Raw genomic sequence first — 17,716 nt, 5'->3', positions numbered from 1 at the left:
GCGTAGCAGATAGATGGGCTGAATGGTCTAGTCCTACACCTATTTTGTGTTCTAGTGTTCTAAGCTCCTCGTGCACCATGTTATAGTCTCTCCTATCACCCTGCCCTGTAATCTATGCTTCACACTACTGCTGTATAGCCCAATACCTATGTCTGTGCTACAGAATCTTTGAAGTGTAGGTTTTCTAGATGCAGAGGTGTTGCTGTTGAGTGCCTCAGTAGATAATACTCTGGCCTTGGAGGCAGAAGGTTAAGGGCTCGCACCCAGTCCACGGGTAATTGAGTTGATCCTGATCAATGATAATGATAATTGCTGCTGTCCACAGATGTCACTTGTCAAGTTGTGAGGTGAAGCGAAAGTCCTACCCTGCCCTGTCAGGGGAGGTAAAGACTCCTGCATCACAACTCAAAGGAGAGCAAGGGTCCTGTCCTGGTCAATTCCTATCCCCTGACTGGCATCCCAACAAAAACCTGACCGCGCTGTCTTTGAAGTGACTGCTGTGAAACCGACATTGTTTGTAAAAGTGCAGTCACCGCTGTAAGTTACCGGATTGGCTGTAAATTACCGGATTGGCTGCTAACCGCTTTGGGAAACCCTGAGGCTGTGAAACGCACTTTATAAATGTGAGTTCTTTTTCTCGTGCAGCTGGCTAATGCTAAATATAAAACAAGGACTCACTAAGGCTGGCTGCTGGGAAGATCTATTTTTAGAGATCTTTATGAGTCCTCACAGTTTTATTCATAATCACTGTGTTACAGGAACCCTGGGGCATTGGCGCAAGAAAGAAAACTATTTGTGGCTCAATCTGTGCCTTACACTCTTAAACTCTTCTTTCTCTGAAGTCAGAATGGTGGATCTTCAGTTGCCTTGGTCTCCCTGTACAGAATCCTCACTGCTCTAGAACATCTACGTTTGTTTAAGGGGAGGTGGTTTTCCCTCCAAATCTCTTCCATTTGCTGTTTTGAACCCTGCCCTCTGACCTTTCGCCTAGGGTTGCCCCAGTTGGAGCCAATGCACAGAGGTGGAGGGATCTCAAATCTGCCTCTGGAGGGCTCCAGTTCTCCCAAGTGACTCAGTGGTCACTCAGTGGTGTGATATCCCTTCACTGTTACCACAATGTAAAATGACACAGAGATTCATTTTGTTATTTAACTCAGTGCATTCATTCTTTTATTCTGAGAAACTGTTAATGATTTCATCTGAATTCACAATACACATCAATTATTGAACTATATCGAGACAGATGCAGTAAATTTATTTATTGAAAGCAGGTTCTGCCCTGCTGCAGCGGCCACACAAGTTTATGGATTTTTTCTGTTAAGAGTTCAAAATACTTCAGTTTTCACGCAGCTCCTTGCCCTGATGCTGCTGGGAGATGGTTCCATGGACACTATCCTTCAGTTGGAGACCCAAAGGGAACCTGGATAGGGAGCGTCAGTCGGTGTTCTGATCTAAACCTTGCTGAACATGCTGAGATGCCGTCAAAATTTCTCATCTCGCTCTCATTATGACAGATGCAAGAATGTCAAACTTTAAAGGAGTAAAGTCATATCCAATGTCAGGCTTGGCTCAGTTGCTAGAACTTACCTCTGAGCCAATGGACCGGGTTCAAGACCCACTCCAGGGTGTGAGGGAAATAAAAAGGAAGGCTGGTACTCCAGTGCAGTACTCAGGGAGCCCTGCAATGTTGGAGGTGCAATCGCTCACCTGCAACATTTAAGTGAGGCCTCACCGGTGTGTTCAGGTGGGTGTGAGAGATCCCAGAGCACTGTTTTGAGAAGAAGCAGCCAACAACAACTTGATCATCATGTTCAGATAACAAAGCTGGAGGATTTTACAGATATCAGTCTGTGGCAACAATTTTATCAATTCAACAGAAGCGTCAGGGACAATAGTCCTCTCATGGGAAGAAAACAAACAAAGAACTGGAAGCTGGAAATCAGAAACTGCAGGAAAAACTCAGCAGGTCTGGCAGCATCTGTGGAGAGAAAGCAGAATTAATGCTTAGGGCCCAGTGACCCTTCCTCAGAACTACTCAGACCAGCTTCAGTTCGCGAGTGGATTCGTCTTGGCAACATCATGACCAATCAGAACCTATTTGCCAGCCAATCAGGACTCTTTTCTCACACAATACAAATAGTTGTTCCCTTAGAAATTTGGCATTCTTGTGTCTATCCTGATGTTTGCATGATGGAAAATCTCAACAGCGTTCTCTTCAGCAATGCTTGAGCTTTTCGACTTATCAAAATATTTAAACTACCCCCAATACTCAACATGTATTTTCCAACAGAGATAGAAACTCTTGATCGCTTTCCTCCTTAAGCCACCCACCTCCTCCACCAGCTTCCCTCGCCCAGTTGTAGGCACCTTGGCCAACTGATTCAGCAGACCACGGGTGGGTCTCCTCACCTCTTGAGCTCATGTGTGCGTGGCAGGGAGAGGGCGAGTAGAGAATGACAGCTGATCTGTTGAATCTTCAGTAGAGGTCTCAAATACAAGTAAACCACAAAACATGCAGCAATCTCCTCTCAGCCAGCTCCTGTCGTTTCAACGCAGGTTTCAAGGGACGCACGTCACGCCTTGAGTTTGATCAGCTTGCTTGCTTCTTATACAATGTCTGGAGCAGTTTGAGGCCCCAGGCTGTTCCACAAAGTGAGGTGAAACATCATTTCTGTTCAACAAAGGAACAAAATGCAACGGATGAGATGGGCTTCAGCTGCTGCCCTCTGGTGCTGAAGCTGAAAATGGGGAACATCATGCTCAGGCCATCAGTCAACCCCTCACCTTTCACCCTCCATCAGAGACCAGCCAAAACTTCAAGAAGAAGTGATGTCACCTGCTCTGCTTCAGTTGCTAAATGGGATAAACACGTTTAACGAGAGTGTGAGGCTGGGTTTTGATATGGGTTCGGACATTGAAATGTAGACATGTAGTTAGTCAAGGAGGACATTGAGAGAGGCAACAGATCAGAGGGCACTACAGATCATTGCCTGCTCACTTCTTCAACTGCCTTTTAGACAGTACTCCAAAACAGCAAGCAGATATCCTCGTGGTGAGTTCCACCAACAAGATCATTTTGCAGATATATCCTCAGCCCCAGAGGACATTTAAATCTATTAATTTGTAGAACATTCCTTAGAAGAATATATTACACTTCCTTGACAGCTGAAATATACACATTTTTACAAGATGCAATATGTTACCCAAACGTTCATTGAAATATAAATTAAAAAAATGCTCTAAAAATGTCACAGAGACAAGTCTGGTGTGGCTGCGATTTGGCCGGAGATTCAGGGATCTATCCGAAAGGCCAACAATTTCTCCGAGTGCATGTTGTTCAAAGTGCGGAGGTCGGGCAGTTTCAGGAGGAGTTTGGTGAAACGCGAAGCCTCATTGGGATAGTTCTTCATTACCAGAGCTCGCAGGACTCGGATGAGAGTCTCCTGAAGCTGCTCCACTGAGCCGACGTTTTCGATTCCTGAACGATCTGGAAACAGGAGGACAACACGGGACGCTAAAGTCATCGAACAAACAGCTTAAATGATAAATGAATTGCTGAGCTCCCAATTATTTTTCTTCATAATGGTCTCATTCCCCTCCACAGACTGGGAGAGGGGTGAGCAATCTAATCTTGCCCCCACCTGACAACTGCTGGTCATTCAGTAAAACAACACCATCAGGCCTTACTGATGCTATTCCCAGGGCTGAGCACATTCACCATCATGATACCACAGCCCTCACTGCTCAGTGGGTATGGTCCAGTCAAGGGAGGAGAGGGTGGGGGGAGTATTCCCACTGTTTTTTAAAATTTCTTCATGGGATGTATATCACTGGCTAGGCCAGCATTTCTTGCCCAGAGATCTGGAAGAATCAACCACATTGCTATGAATCTGGAGTCACGTGTAGGACAGACACCAGGTAAGGATGGCAGATTTCTTTCCCTGAAGGGCAATACTGAAGCAGATAGGTTTTTCCAACAATGCTAACCCAGTGATCATTCCATCTGATTCCAGATTTTCCTTGAAATCATACTTCACCATCTACCACGGTGGAATTCCAACCCATATCTGCAGAGAATTAGCCTGGGAGTCTGCAATACTAGCTAAGTGACGTTACCACTGTCTCCCCACTTGAGCTTTGAAGGAGTCACACATTACAGTATTCCTAGTTCCTGACTTGCTCTTATAGCCACTGTGTTTATGTGGCTAGACTTAGACTTAGACTTACAGTGTGGAAACAGGCCCTTCGGCCCAACAAGTCCACACCGACCCGCCGAAGCGCAACCCACCCATACCCTTACATTTACCCCTTTACCTAACACTACGGGCAATTTAGCATGGCCAATTCACCTGACCCGCACATCTTTGTGACTGTGGGAGGAAACCGGAGCACCCGGAGGAAACCCACGCAGACACGGGGAGAATGTGCAAACTCCACACAGTCAGTCGCCTGAGTCGGGAATTGAACCCGGGTCTCTGGTGCTGTGAGGCAGCAGTGCTAACCACTGTGCCACCGTGCCGCCCTGAAAGTCCAGTCCAGTCACTTTCAATGGTAACCCCCAGGATGTTGATCGCAGGAGATTCAGTGATGGTAATACCATTGAATGTCAATGAACAATTGTTAGATTGTTTTGCATTGGAAATGGAATTTGCGTAGCACAAATGTTCCTTGCCACTTGTCAGCACAAGCCTGGATATTGTCCAGATTTTGCTGCGTTTAAACATGGACTGCTTCAATCACTGGCAAACATTCCCACTTCTGCTCTTATGACAGAGGGAAGGTCATTGATGAAGCAGCTGAAGATGGTTGGGCCTAGGACACGACCCTGAGGAACGCCTGCAGAGACGTCCTGGAGCTTAGGTGACTCACCTCCAACAACCACAACCACCTTCTAATGTGTCAGGGGTGTCTCCAACCAATGGAGAGTTTTCCCCAGATTCCCACTGATTCCAGTTTTGTGAGGGTTCCTTGAGGCCACAAATGTGGCTTTGATGTTGCTATCACCTGATTCAGACCAGTTCAGGTAATTAAGACGAAGGGGGTTGAGGAACTCTTTAATTTGTTGGGGAGGGTGGAGACAGGGTGTGGGGGGTGGGGGGATTTCCGTAGATTTACCCAGGCTGCAGGCACAGCAGATGAAGGGAGGCAGGTACAGAGCAGGATGCCAGTCACTGGCAACCTATAGACCCACGGAAGGATGAATGATGAAGGGGAGAGTTGGTGAGACACCACCACTGATAAGAACAGGTGCCCCTTGATGTGGCACAGTTGGCAGGGAGAGGGTTGGGTTAGTGATCATGCAGTACAGGGGCATCACCCTCCTGGCACTGCAGGGCCGGAAGGTCAGAGGACAAGGTTAACACGGCAGGCAGTCAGGTCTCGGAATTTCTCAGGGGTTCTGTACTCAATGATCTCTGAACTCTCCACAATGTAAATACTGACACAGGGCCACCCATTCAGGGGGGTCACAGGCCATGGGATGACGTGCTGCTGTTCAGGCCTCCGCAGCCGCTAACTGGCAAACAAACCCATCACAACATCAATTACCTGGTTTCCGTAAAAATCCTTTTCACACAGTGAGTAGTTAGGGTCTGGAATACACTGCCTGGAAATGTGGTGGAGGCAGGTTCACTTGGGACATTCAAGAGGGAAATGGATGATTATCTGCATTGAAGTAGCGTGCAGGGATGTGGGAGAAAGCAGGAGAGAGGTAACAGATTCAGTGCAGGAACGACGGGCCAAATGGTTTTCTTATGCACCGTGACAGTTCTGTCATTCTGTGAAACTGGAGGTTAACTTCAGTTTCTCCTCCAGGTCAGGCTCGGATGCATACAGCCCATTGTGAGTCGATAACTAGCTCATTCTAAGACATGATGACAGGAACACGGGGCTTCTGGATTTTTTTAATGGAAGGTTATGAAACTTCAAACCTGCTCACAACAGTCATGTTTTTCTATGCTTCCTGGGTGCAGCTGTACACCAGACGTCAGGGAATTTCCCCATCCAGTTGTTGTTTCCAGACACGCTGACAAACTTAGTGCTGGCACGGAACTCAGAGACAAAACATCAGGGCAGGGCTTGCCCACAGGCCCAGGGGGTTTAGCACACCTATGGTGTGCTGCCGAGGTGAACATCTCACATTTGGCATTCAGTCTACACTGCTCTCAGCTGAGACACCAAGGGAGCCCCATGCCAGTTTGGCTTCAGGGCCCATACAACAAACAGCATGATTTGTGTTTCAGTTCACTCACGGAATCTCAGGCTGGATCTTGGTTATGAGTGAGTGGCTTTCTAGGCCATTTCAGAGGGTTTGGAGGGGAGGCAATGGCTTATCGTTTGGCTGTTAACCCAAGAGCCAGGTAATGTCCCTAGAACCCGGGTTTGAACCCTGCCATGGCAGATACTGGAATCTGGATTCAATACAAATCTGAAATGAAGAGTCTAATGACGGCCACGAATACAATGTCAATTGTGTCCAATGTGCTTTAGGGAAGGAAGCTAACTACACGTGACTTCAGATGCACAACAAAGTGGTTGACTTTTAACTGCCCTCCAAATTGGGCAATAAATGTTAGCCTGATGCCCTCATCCCTCGAATGAATTTCTTAAAAAGCCAGAGTAGATAAGGACAGCAGTTCCTTTTCCAAAAGGGCCTTGATGATCCAAATTGGTCCTTGTGACAATCACTGAATGGGCATCATTAATTCCAGATTTTTTTACTGAATCCAATTCCCATTCCACCATTTGATGCAGTGGGAATTAGACCCAGGATTTTACTTGAATCACTGGATCAATAGTCAAGTGACAAAACCACTAAGCCATCGCCTCCCCTTAGCTCAGCCAACATTGGCCACTCTGCCCTGGGAACCAATTCACTGACCCGGCCCTGTCTGATCAGAAGTGAGTCCTTACCTGCAGAGACCAGTACAACGGCAGTGAAGAGACCCAGCTCTTCCTCACTGAGGTGCAGGGAGCTCAGCTTCTCACTGAAGTCAAACATAGAGTTGAGCAGGTCTCCCATCCTCATGCCCCGCAGTTCTTCGATGGAGTAGGTGGTTCCACTGATAAAAGTGACAGTCTGTTCCTTCATGTTAAACAGTGATGCAAATCTCACCATCAGAACCTGATACAAAGAGGGGCAAAGCAATCAAAGGGAAAGGTTTTCAGACATGGCCTTCTGTTGCACAGCGCTGAGTAAAAACACAACAAACTGCCCTTCTGATGATTCCAAACACTTGAGAATTGATCCGCTTACATAAGGAATTGCTTTGGACCCCTTTACATCAAAACATGTCCTTGATTAGCCTTCATTTTACTCCTTGATCTTCTGTTTTGTCATTCATCTCCTTTATGCCGCTCCCCTCCCCCAAAGAAAAATCCCAACCCCCTGATTTGAATTAAATTAGATCCCCTACAGTGTGGAAACAGGCCCTTCGGCCCAACAAGTCCACACCAACCCTCTGAAGAGTAACCCACCCAGACCCATTTCCCTCTGAATGTTGAGATTAGACAGAAGGCATTGCTCAGGTTTTCCCTCAGCTACTTCCGCACAGGAATGTCTCTTGCCTGGTTCCTGTGTATTGCTGGTCAGGATCCTATGCCCTACAGCATACGTGTTAAATAAGAAACAGGAACCTGTCAGAGCTGCTCTCTATTCCACACCGCTTCAACTCTACTTTCCTGCCTCTTCCTCATTTCCCTCGATTCCCTGAGAAACCAAAAATTGGGATTATCTCAGCCCTAAATATATTCAACAAGGAAGCATCCTCAACTCTGTCAGGTAGAGAATTTCAAAGATTCACAGCTTTCTCCTCATCTCAGTTCTAAATGATCAGCCCCTTACCCTGACACGGTCTCCCCATGTTTTGGATTCCCCTGCTAGTGGAAGCTATCCCAGTGTCTATCCTGTCAAGTCCCTTCCGAATCTGAAACAAAAACAGAAATTGCTGGAAAAACTCAGCGGGTCTGGCAGCATCTGTGGACAGACAGGGTCGCTCAACCTGAAACATTAACTCCGATTTCTCTTCACAGATGTAGCTCGACCTGCTGAGCTTTTCCAGGAATTTCTGCTTTTGTTTCTGATTTCCAGCATCTGCAGTTCTCTCAGTTTCCCTTCAGAATCTTGGTACTCTCCAATGAGACCAATCTTCTTAAAGCCAATATGCTGGAGGTGGGGTGGGGGGAGGCATCAGTCCACATATGGACTAAGTTGTCATAGCAATGATACTGCAAACTGCTGCAAACCAGATCACAGGGATATCTGATTCAGCACCCAAGGCCCCTGACAGTGTATGCTGAAAATGTGTTGCTGGAAAAGCGCAGCAGGTCAGGCAGCATCCAAGGAACTGGAAATTCGACGTTTCGGGCATAAGCCCTTCTTCAGGAATGAGAAGGCCCTCATTCCTGAAGAAGGGCTTATGCCTAAAACGTTGAATTTCCTGTTCCTTGGATGCTGCCTGACCTGCTGCGCTTTTCCAGCAACACATTTTCAGCTCCGATCTCCAGCATCTGCAGACCTCACTTTCTCCCTGACAGTGTATATCTGACATCACTTCTATACTGTGCATGGTTGATATTTATCCTAGTAACACTGTTCAACGTGATTCCAAATTCACAACAGCTTGGAAAATCCCATTACCCAAATGAAATAAAACTCCAGATCAAGCAGACTGCACTGAATAGACTCAAAACTGACCTTGCTCAATTACTGCCATTGTCTTTACTGTTGCTTGAGTGCAGTAAACTAGATTGAGTAGTCGATTAACTTGCGCTTTCCCAATCTATCCTCAAATGTTGGAATCTACCTTACCTCTAGTATCCAACCTTCACAATCACAAGATAGCATTCACCTCAAACATAGATCTTCGAATCCCCACAACCTACCTCGAAAGTGCCGGCTTTCAGCAGAATGACCTGGTCGTGCTGGGACAGGTCCTTGAAACCCGGAATAAGTTTCGCAAACTCGACCACTTCTTTGACAGCTGGTGTGAAACTCAAGGAAAAGTCCTCCCAGATCTGTTGCACTGACCGATTGCCATCTACATGCGGCCGAATGTTCATCGGGCAGGCCTACGAGGTGAGAAACAAATGTGACACTTACTTTATCTTGACATTTCCAGCCCATCACTAGGGCCCACTTCTTTGAAGGCTCGCTCAAACAGCCTCAGTGCGAGAGGTTGACCAGCTAATCACAATGCCACTGTCTAGCCAAGACAGGCTTACAACAAAGTGAGCAGGACAGTGAGTATTCTGTTACTAAGAATAGGAATGGTTTCCTTCCACGCTGTATGTCTATTAGTTGGCTGGTTGTCTTTGCAAAGCCACTGGGAATATCAGCCACCAATGGGAATTTGCTTTGCGTGTTCAGAAATGTGAAGCAAGCCCTTGATCTAATGCCAAAAACCCTCCAGAGCCAAGTTAAATTATTCATGAATGGCTGTAAAATGGAGGTTATTCTCTCTGAACCATGCTTGCAACTCCTGAAAGGACTGAACAACATGGAGAAATGGAACATTCCAGAAAACATAAGTAACAGAAGAATGTCATTCAGTCCTTACAATCAATGTTTAAGTGATTATGTGAAAATCACTGATCAAAGATTTGTCAAAACAACAAACCGATTAGAATGCATATCATGAAATTCTCTTAAATCAAAAGAATTGCAATTTTAAGCTCTTTTTCTCCTAAAACCACCTTTGTGCTTTAGAAGAATCAATATTCTATCTGACAAGTGTTCAGAGTGTAATTGGACAATTGCTAAAATATAGATTGCAGAGAAGAGAACTCACTAACATCTACTCAAGGAAACTAGGGACAGGCAAAAAATATGGGCTCAGCTAGTGATGGGCACATCCCATTGGTGAATAAAAAACAACTGACTCCAAGCCTAGGGAACGACTGCACTCAACTGTCATTTATGGCCATCAAGTAATTTCTACAGCTTCAGAGCCAGTGAGAATAAAGAATTTGAGCGAATACGCTAAAAATTACATCTCATTGATCAGAGCTTCTGAAATTAATGGCTTAATATTGCTTTTACATTCATTAAAGGAAGCAACATTTCGAAAGCATTGGAATTATGGATTTCCCATTTATTGTCTCTTCAGAAACACATTAAAAACAAACGGAATTTGTTAAGGGTTGGAGGATTTGAGCTATAGGGAGAGGCTGAACAGGCTGGGGCTGTTTTCCCTGGAGCGTCCGAGGCTGAGGGGTGACCTTATAGAGGTTTACAAAATTATGAGGGGCATGGATAGGATAAATAGACAAAGTCTTTTCCCTGGGATCGGGGAGTCCAAAACTAGCGGGCATAGGTCTAAGGTGAGAGGGGAAAGATATAAAAAAAGACCTAAGAGACAACTTTTTCACGCAGAGGGTGGTACATGTATGGAATGAGCTGCCAGAGGATGTTGTGGAGGCTGGTACAATTGCAACATTTAAGAGGCATTTGGATGGGTATGTGAATAGGAAGGGTTTGGAGGGATATGGGCTGGGTGCTGGCAGATGAGACTAGATTGGGTTGGGATATCTGGTCGGCATGGACACGTTGGACCGAAGGGTCTGTTTCCATGCTGTACATCTCTATGACTCTATCTCAGATTAAGAGAATCAAATAAGTAAATACAAATTTCAACTTGTGTACACTTGCAAACAGTAAATTTTCAAAGGTATGAGAATAAGGCAGGGGAAGGGAATGGGTCTGACTAGATTACTCTACAGAAAGCCTGCAAGCACCCAAAGGGCCAAAAGATTTCTATTTGTGTCAGTATTATTCCATGACTTTGAATTTAATAATTATGGAACAAATTGAAATTATTTTGTAGGAAATAATTAGCTACTGGAAAAGAAAAATCGGATATAATATTAAACAAGGCATCTGAGCTGCTTCCAACATGGATGTGAAATAACTCTTATGACAACATGAGGCTCACTTCTCAAATCCAATATTTCAGGTTAAACTGCCACCAGTTGACTAGCATGCCATCCAGTGAGGCTGATTAGCTCAGTTGGCTGGATAGCCATGTGCTAATACTAGCAACGTAGGTTCAATTCCTGCACTGGCTGAGGTTATCATAAGAACTCTCCCCTTGCTTGAGGCATGGCAACCCTCAGATAAACGGTTACTAATTGTCTCTCCCCCTGCCTCTAATTAGAGACTAGCTCAACTTGCTTTTTTTTAAAAGTTATAAATTAAGCTTTTTTTTAAAGCAGAATAGAATTCAGTCTTCCTTTAAAAGGGTTTGTACTTTAGGAAGGTTAACTGAAAGAGACAATATTGAATGGCTCATTGCAAAAATAGATGTTTTTGGTAAAATGATTAAAGAATTTAGCGCAAATATAAATGAGTAGTTGGATAAGGATGATCTATAAAGAAAGGATGAGCTTACGGTATACCCTTGTTCCATTGATCTGATTTTAAGAGTTACTGAGAGGTTTTTAAAACAGATAATCCTGTTTATATTATCATTGTGGAACTACACATTTCCATTATTTACGAAGGCTGTTTCATCATAACATACAAGATTATGTCTCTGTGGAGATGTCAATTTTATATTTGATATCACCGCTTGGTTTGTCAGTAGAGAGAACCATTTATTATCTATAAACATATGTAATGGGGTTTCTGCTCAAAGAATTCTTTTAAATGCCTGCTACGTTTCACAACATCAGAGTATAAGTTGTGCAATGTCATACCAGGATAACACTGTTTGCTCCTTTCCATGGGCAGGTCCTCCCATTGCCAGTCTCTATCTCGTCATTGGCACTATACGAGTTTCTAGTGTGTAATTTGTTTCCGTTGATCTGGTTTTGGTAATGTCCACTAATGTGTCCATTAGTGTGACCATTTGAGAAAGAAGATGGATAGCACATCTTCTTCAGTCCACTGTTATTGGTTTTATGGAAAATGTTGTTCTCCTGATGATAGATGGTGTTCATCCCATTGACGTGGTACCCATTCAGGCAGCAATTGGCATTGTGGTTCATCAGTTCACTGTTGTGTCGGCAGACAGTGCTTGTCTGCTTTAACTTGTCATGGGCATAAGTGAAGGTCTCCTTATGTGCCCTGGAAATAGAATAGATGACTTCTTCCATTGAGGCTTCAGTGCTGGGACAGTATAACTGCTGTGGGTTGTGTTGTTGCTGGGGATGGAGACTGGGGGATGACCGCTCCTGCTGAGGTGGGTGGACAGGAGCTGCCAGTGGAGGCTGGTGTTGCCAGTTCTGCTGCTGGGGCTGGATATCATTCTGTAGCTCCCCATTCAGCTGGTTGTTCACCATATTATTCATGGCACTCTGCATTTCTGCCAGCATCCGCTGCTTCTCCCTCTTGGGAATGCGCCCAAAACGCACAGCTAAGGGAGAAAGCAAGGGAACACATTACCCTTTATTGAGCTTGTCTCTTCACGGTTTATGATATCACTTGGCCCTTCTGTTAGCTATGCTGAATCCAGTCAACCTAACAACACACAGCACACAGACTCTCTTCTCGTTCTTAGGTGGGAGACTCTGTAATCTGGTGGTGAATTGTACTACCTTCTCGAAATCAAAGAAGTTAATAAGAACCATTCATTACAGCTTAACCTGAGACCACCAGAGTGCACATGTTGGAGCATGCGCTGCTCAACTTGCTCACAGTAAACACAAATAAGTGATTTAAATGAAAAGCCAATTGTGGTATTAAAGTTAAGTTTACAAACTGAGGTGTTTGGCATATTCTTGTCAAGGTGTTAGTATCTCACCACTCAGGGCTACAGAGATATCTGGGGCAGGAATTCCAACTGCGATGGCAGAATACACTGAAAAGATGGAAAGTTAAGGAAAAGGAGGAAATCAGGGAAATGAAAACTTATCGAATCTACGCATTCAGGACTACCACTCAGCATCAAACATGTAAACCCACAACAGGAGAATTACGTGGATACACTCGGAACAGTTTTGAAATACTGCATTCAGTTCTGGTCTCCTTGCTCTCGAAAAGTTATTGTGAAACTTGAAAGGGTTCAGAAAAGATTTACAAGGATGTTGCCAGGGTTGTAGGGCTTGAGCTATAGGGAGAGGCTGTTTTCCCTGGAGCGTCGGAGGCTAAGGGGTAACCTCATAGAGGTTTATAAAATCATGAAAGGCATGGATACGGTAAATAGCCAAGGTCTTTTCCCAGGGTAGGGTAGTCCAAGACTAGAGGGCATAGGTTTAAAGTGAGAGGGGAAAGATTTAAAAGCAACTTAAGGGGCAACTTTTTCAGGCAGAGGGTGGTGCGTGTATGGAATGAGCTGCCAGAGGAAGTGGTGGAGGCTGGGACAAGTACAACATTTAAAAGACATTTAGATGGGTATATGAATAGGAAGGGTTTAGAAGGATATGGGCCAAATGCTGGTAAATGGATATAGATTAATTTAGGATATCTGGTCAGTATGGTCGGGTTGGACCGAAGGGTCTGTTTCCGTGCTGTACATCTCAATAACTCTATCATGAAGAAAACTGTGCCCCTCCACACAGCAGGAGAGAGAACTTCTCCCTGGGACAAAACTTATTAAGAAAGAAAATCAAGCCATGAATTGCAGTTGAATCCGATCACTACTGACCATTTCAACAATGAGGTAAAAACAAGGTCTGCAGATGCTGTAAACCAGAGTCTAGATTAGAGTGATGCTGGAAAAGCACAGTAGGTCAGGCAGCATCCGAGGAGCAAGAAAATCAATGTTTCGGGCAAAAGCTCTTCATCAGGCATAGAGGCAGGGACCCTATGACCCTAGGGACCCTGCCTCTATTCCTGATGGAGGGCTTTTGCCCGAAACGTTGATTTTCCTGCTCCTCAGATGCTGCCTGACCTGCTGTGCTTTTCCAGCACCACTCTAATCTAGACCTCCATTTCAACAATGAGTTTTTATTAGTTCGCAATCTAAACCATAGCAGACCTCATTGAAATGTTCTTGTATGGAAGAAACTAAAGAGAAAATAAAACTCATGGGGAAAGAAAAGTTTTATTAACTTTTACATGTCCCAAAGCACCTGACAGCCAATTAAATAAACAATTAAATAAACACCAAAGAAAAATTCCTATTCTTTGTATATAAACATGCCACCATAGAGTCATAGAGATGTACAGCACAGAAACAGGCCCTTTGGTCCAACTCGGCCATGCCAACCAGATATCCCACCTGCTAGCACCCAGCCCATATCCCTCCAAACCCTTCCTATTCATAAACCCATCCAAATGCCTTTCAAATTGTACCAGCCTCACCACTTTCTCTGGCAGCTCATTCCACACATGCACCACCCTCTGCCTGAAATTTGTACACAGCAAATTTGCAGAATTAGCAATGACATAAATAATCTGATAATTTGTATTCGGTGGGTTTTGGCTGATGGATAAAAGTTGGCCAAACGACTGAGGGAGCTTTCCTACTCTTCTTCTTATAGTACCTTGGGATCATTCAGTCCAGGTTAAGGAACGGAAATGTTTAACACCCCACCTTCAACAGCACCTTCCAAACCCGTGACTTTTACCATCTAGAAGGACAAGGGCAGGAGGTGTGTAGAAATACCACCAGCTACAAGTTCCCCTCTAATGCCCACACCACACTGCTTGGGATTCTATCACCATTCCCCCACTGTCTGGGTCAAAATCTTGGAGCTCCTGTTCTAATAGCACACACAGCTGGTGGTATTTCCCATGGACTACAGTAGTTCAAGAAGGCCATTGTCTAGCACCTTCTGAAGAGAAATTAAAAATCAGCATTAAATGCTGGCCTAACCAGTGACACCCGATTTTTTTTTATTTATTCACAGGATGAAAGCATCATTGCCCAGAGGGCACTTAAGAGTTAACCACATTGCTGTGGGTCTGGAGTCACATGTAGGCCGGATCAGTAAGGATGGCAATTTCCTTCCCTAATGGTCATTAGTGAATTAAATGGGTTTTTCCAACAATTGACAAAGGATTCATGGTCATCATTAGACTCTCAATTCCAGTTTTTTAAAATTGAATTCAAAATCCAGCATCCACCAAGGTGGGATTCGAATCCAGGTCCCCAGAACATTACCTAGGTCTCTGGATTACAGTCAAGCGATAATAGCACTAGCTGTTATCTCCCCTACATGTATGAACAAATATAAAAAGTCTCAAAGACAGCATCCCTAACAATGCAGTCCTTCCTCAATGCTGCCTTGAAGTCTCAAGCTAAGTTATGAACTCAAGTAGTTCATTGTAGTTCAAGCCCACAGCTTTCTGACTGAAAAACATACTGAAGCCTCGGTCTAGCTAATATGGAATATCAAGGTACATTGCCACTGCTTCATCCAACAATCTCAAGAAGTTAGTAAAGCAACAGTAAATTCCTTAAAATATATGCACTAACTGTAAAACAGGAGGAGAAAAAAAGACTCACCATCCCTGGACATGCCAACAGCAAGACACTTCTTGAAGCGACACTGCTGACAACGGTTCCTGTTGATTCGCATGATAGTGCAGTTCTCATTCTTGAGGCACTTCTTGTACTGGATGTTCTGCTGAATACTCCTCCTGAAGAAGCCCTGAAAGGGAGAGATGTCCTGTGTAACACAACCTCCATAAACATTTCTCACTTGCCTGACTCACCAATCGATACAGAGGCTATTTCTAGAAAGAAGCCACAGTGAAGCGTGAATGCCCAAACTGCAGTTCAGCAATGTGGTTTACAACAGCAATGGGAGAGCCAAACCAAGTGGCACTGGTTAAATGGCAGCACAAATTGGTTTCATGAAGTATCACAGCAAAAAGCAGCTGTCACTATCGGGGCTATTCATAGAAGATGACTGTAATTTCTGTGCTTGTTTGTAATCACCCAATCAGCCAAATAAAAAAAATCTGGGCAATGCAAATCTTCCAAATGAGTAGAATCTTTACCTAAATTGGCAATGTAATTCACGTTCAACAGTCTGGACTATATCCCTATGACATTTCGTTCTTTTCATTCTCAATCTCTGTATGTAGCTGGGACAACATGAACCATGACTGCAGTCCATCTGTTGCAGGTACGCCTGCTGTGTTGTTAGGAAGGGAGCTCCAGAATGCTGCACTCTTTATGCTCAGCCATTTAACCTGCCAAAAGGCCGACCTGCTCAATCACTAAAGTGAAACATTCTACTGCCTTGTACATGAGGTTATTTGAATACGTTATTAACTATCAGATATTTACATAGGTTTTAATGCATGCATATACATTTATGCATATCTACATGTTTGTACTTATGCTGTGTATGTGCCTTAACCATAATACCTTTCTGAAAACAGTGACTAATGCTGGGGTACAGTTTCAAAACAGAAGCAGATCTCTGACATATTTTCACATTGCCATTCAGTTCCGAAGAAGTTATATTCGACTTAAATGTTAACTCAGTTTCTCTCACCATGGATGTTGCCAGATTTGCTGAGTTTCTCTGGCATGGTTTGATTTTATTTCAGTCCTCCAGCACTCGCATTAGTTTATTTTTGTTTTGCTGTTCTTCTTGTTTGCTGTATTATTTGTGCCCAATTAATCAACTATGGAGGCCGTGGACTTGAGAATTTTTCCCTATAGCTCTCTGATTCACAGTCCTCCATTAAGTCACTCCTACAAACATACCTCTTTGACCTGATTTTTTGCCAGCAAACCTAATACTTGGGTCATAATTTGTTTTATAATACTTATGTGACTCTTCAAAAGTCGCTACCACATTAAAGGTGCTATATAAATCTAAGTTGTCATTTAGGAAATCACATGTGACTGACACGTCCTGGCCTCACCTGACATTTCCACATGGGCACTTCTCAGTAAGGTTCCGTGGGCTGTGAGTAGGAAGCAGAAATCTGGCAGATTTTACTTTCAGATTCATGGTCACTGGGACCAAGAAAAGGTAATATCCTCCTCAGCTGAGATGGGATGAAAGCTGGAAATCTCTTTGAATGGTACAGGAGTATCTCACACGATATCTTTGCTAACAAAGCCATTAGGGTAAAAAGTGAGGTCTGCAGATGCTGGAGATCAGAGCCGAAAATGTGTTGCTGGTTAAAGCGCAGCAGGTCAGGCAGCATCCAAGGAACAGGAAATTTGACGTTTCGGGCAAAAGCCCTTCATCAGGAAGCCCTTCTTCAGGATTCCTGATGAAGGGCTTTTAACTAAGCCATTAGGAAGTATATTCTGTCAGGGGAGATAGTGAGAGATTTTTCCCTTTAGTAGAGGGCTCAATAAGCTGGGGGCACAGTTTGAGATTGGAGGTTGAGAGGAGACTTCAGCATTGTTCTCTTTCATCTAGATAATGGTGGATATCTGGAACTCAATGCCTAAATGGATGGCAGATGCAGGAATACACAAGATACTTAAGAAGATTAGACAAACACCTGAAAAGCCATAGCTGCAAGATGATGGACCAAGTGCTGGAAAATGTATTTATCTATTTATTTATTTATTTATTTATCCGAATAGATAAATATTTAATGACCAGCACAGGCACAATGGGCCAAACGGCCTCTTGCATGTTGTAAAAACTCTATGACACTGTGTATCCACACATTGATATCTGTGCACATGCATGTATTTGTCTGAGTTGCATATGTAGATGCATGCTGGTATGGCACAAGTTACCTTACAACCTTCACAGGCATGCACTCCATAATGGAAACCAGAGGCTACATCACCACACACTTTACACAGCAGAATCATTCCACTGATTTCTGGAAGAAATGAAAATGTGTAGA

At 44.1% G+C, this 17,716-nt stretch overlaps 1 protein-coding gene across 1 annotated transcript in view; it reads right to left on the bottom strand.

Annotated features, from left to right (window-relative positions):
- Positions 1 to 1,162: 1,162 nt before the first annotated feature.
- The window catches only part of nr1d1 (nuclear receptor subfamily 1, group d, member 1), a 34,134-nt gene continuing 17,580 nt past the window's right edge, over positions 1,163 to 17,716 (bottom strand). The window contains exons 3-8 of the mRNA XM_060848620.1: positions 17,604 to 17,692; positions 15,390 to 15,534; positions 11,695 to 12,353; positions 8,884 to 9,069; positions 6,913 to 7,123; positions 1,163 to 3,487 (exon numbers count right to left, since the gene is read on the bottom strand). Of these exons, the coding sequence (XP_060704603.1) occupies positions 3,291 to 3,487; positions 6,913 to 7,123; positions 8,884 to 9,069; positions 11,695 to 12,353; positions 15,390 to 15,534; positions 17,604 to 17,692 (1,487 nt within the window). The 3' untranslated portion in view covers positions 1,163 to 3,290. The remainder of the gene's footprint in view (positions 3,488 to 6,912; positions 7,124 to 8,883; positions 9,070 to 11,694; positions 12,354 to 15,389; positions 15,535 to 17,603; positions 17,693 to 17,716) is intronic.

This window comes from Hemiscyllium ocellatum, chromosome 32 (genome assembly GCF_020745735.1).
Source record: "Hemiscyllium ocellatum isolate sHemOce1 chromosome 32, sHemOce1.pat.X.cur, whole genome shotgun sequence".
In the NCBI taxonomy this organism is placed as follows: Eukaryota; Metazoa; Chordata; class Chondrichthyes; order Orectolobiformes; family Hemiscylliidae; genus Hemiscyllium; species Hemiscyllium ocellatum.
The sequence above is the reverse complement of the archived record's forward strand: the minus strand, read 5'-3'. Positions and strand labels throughout refer to the sequence as shown.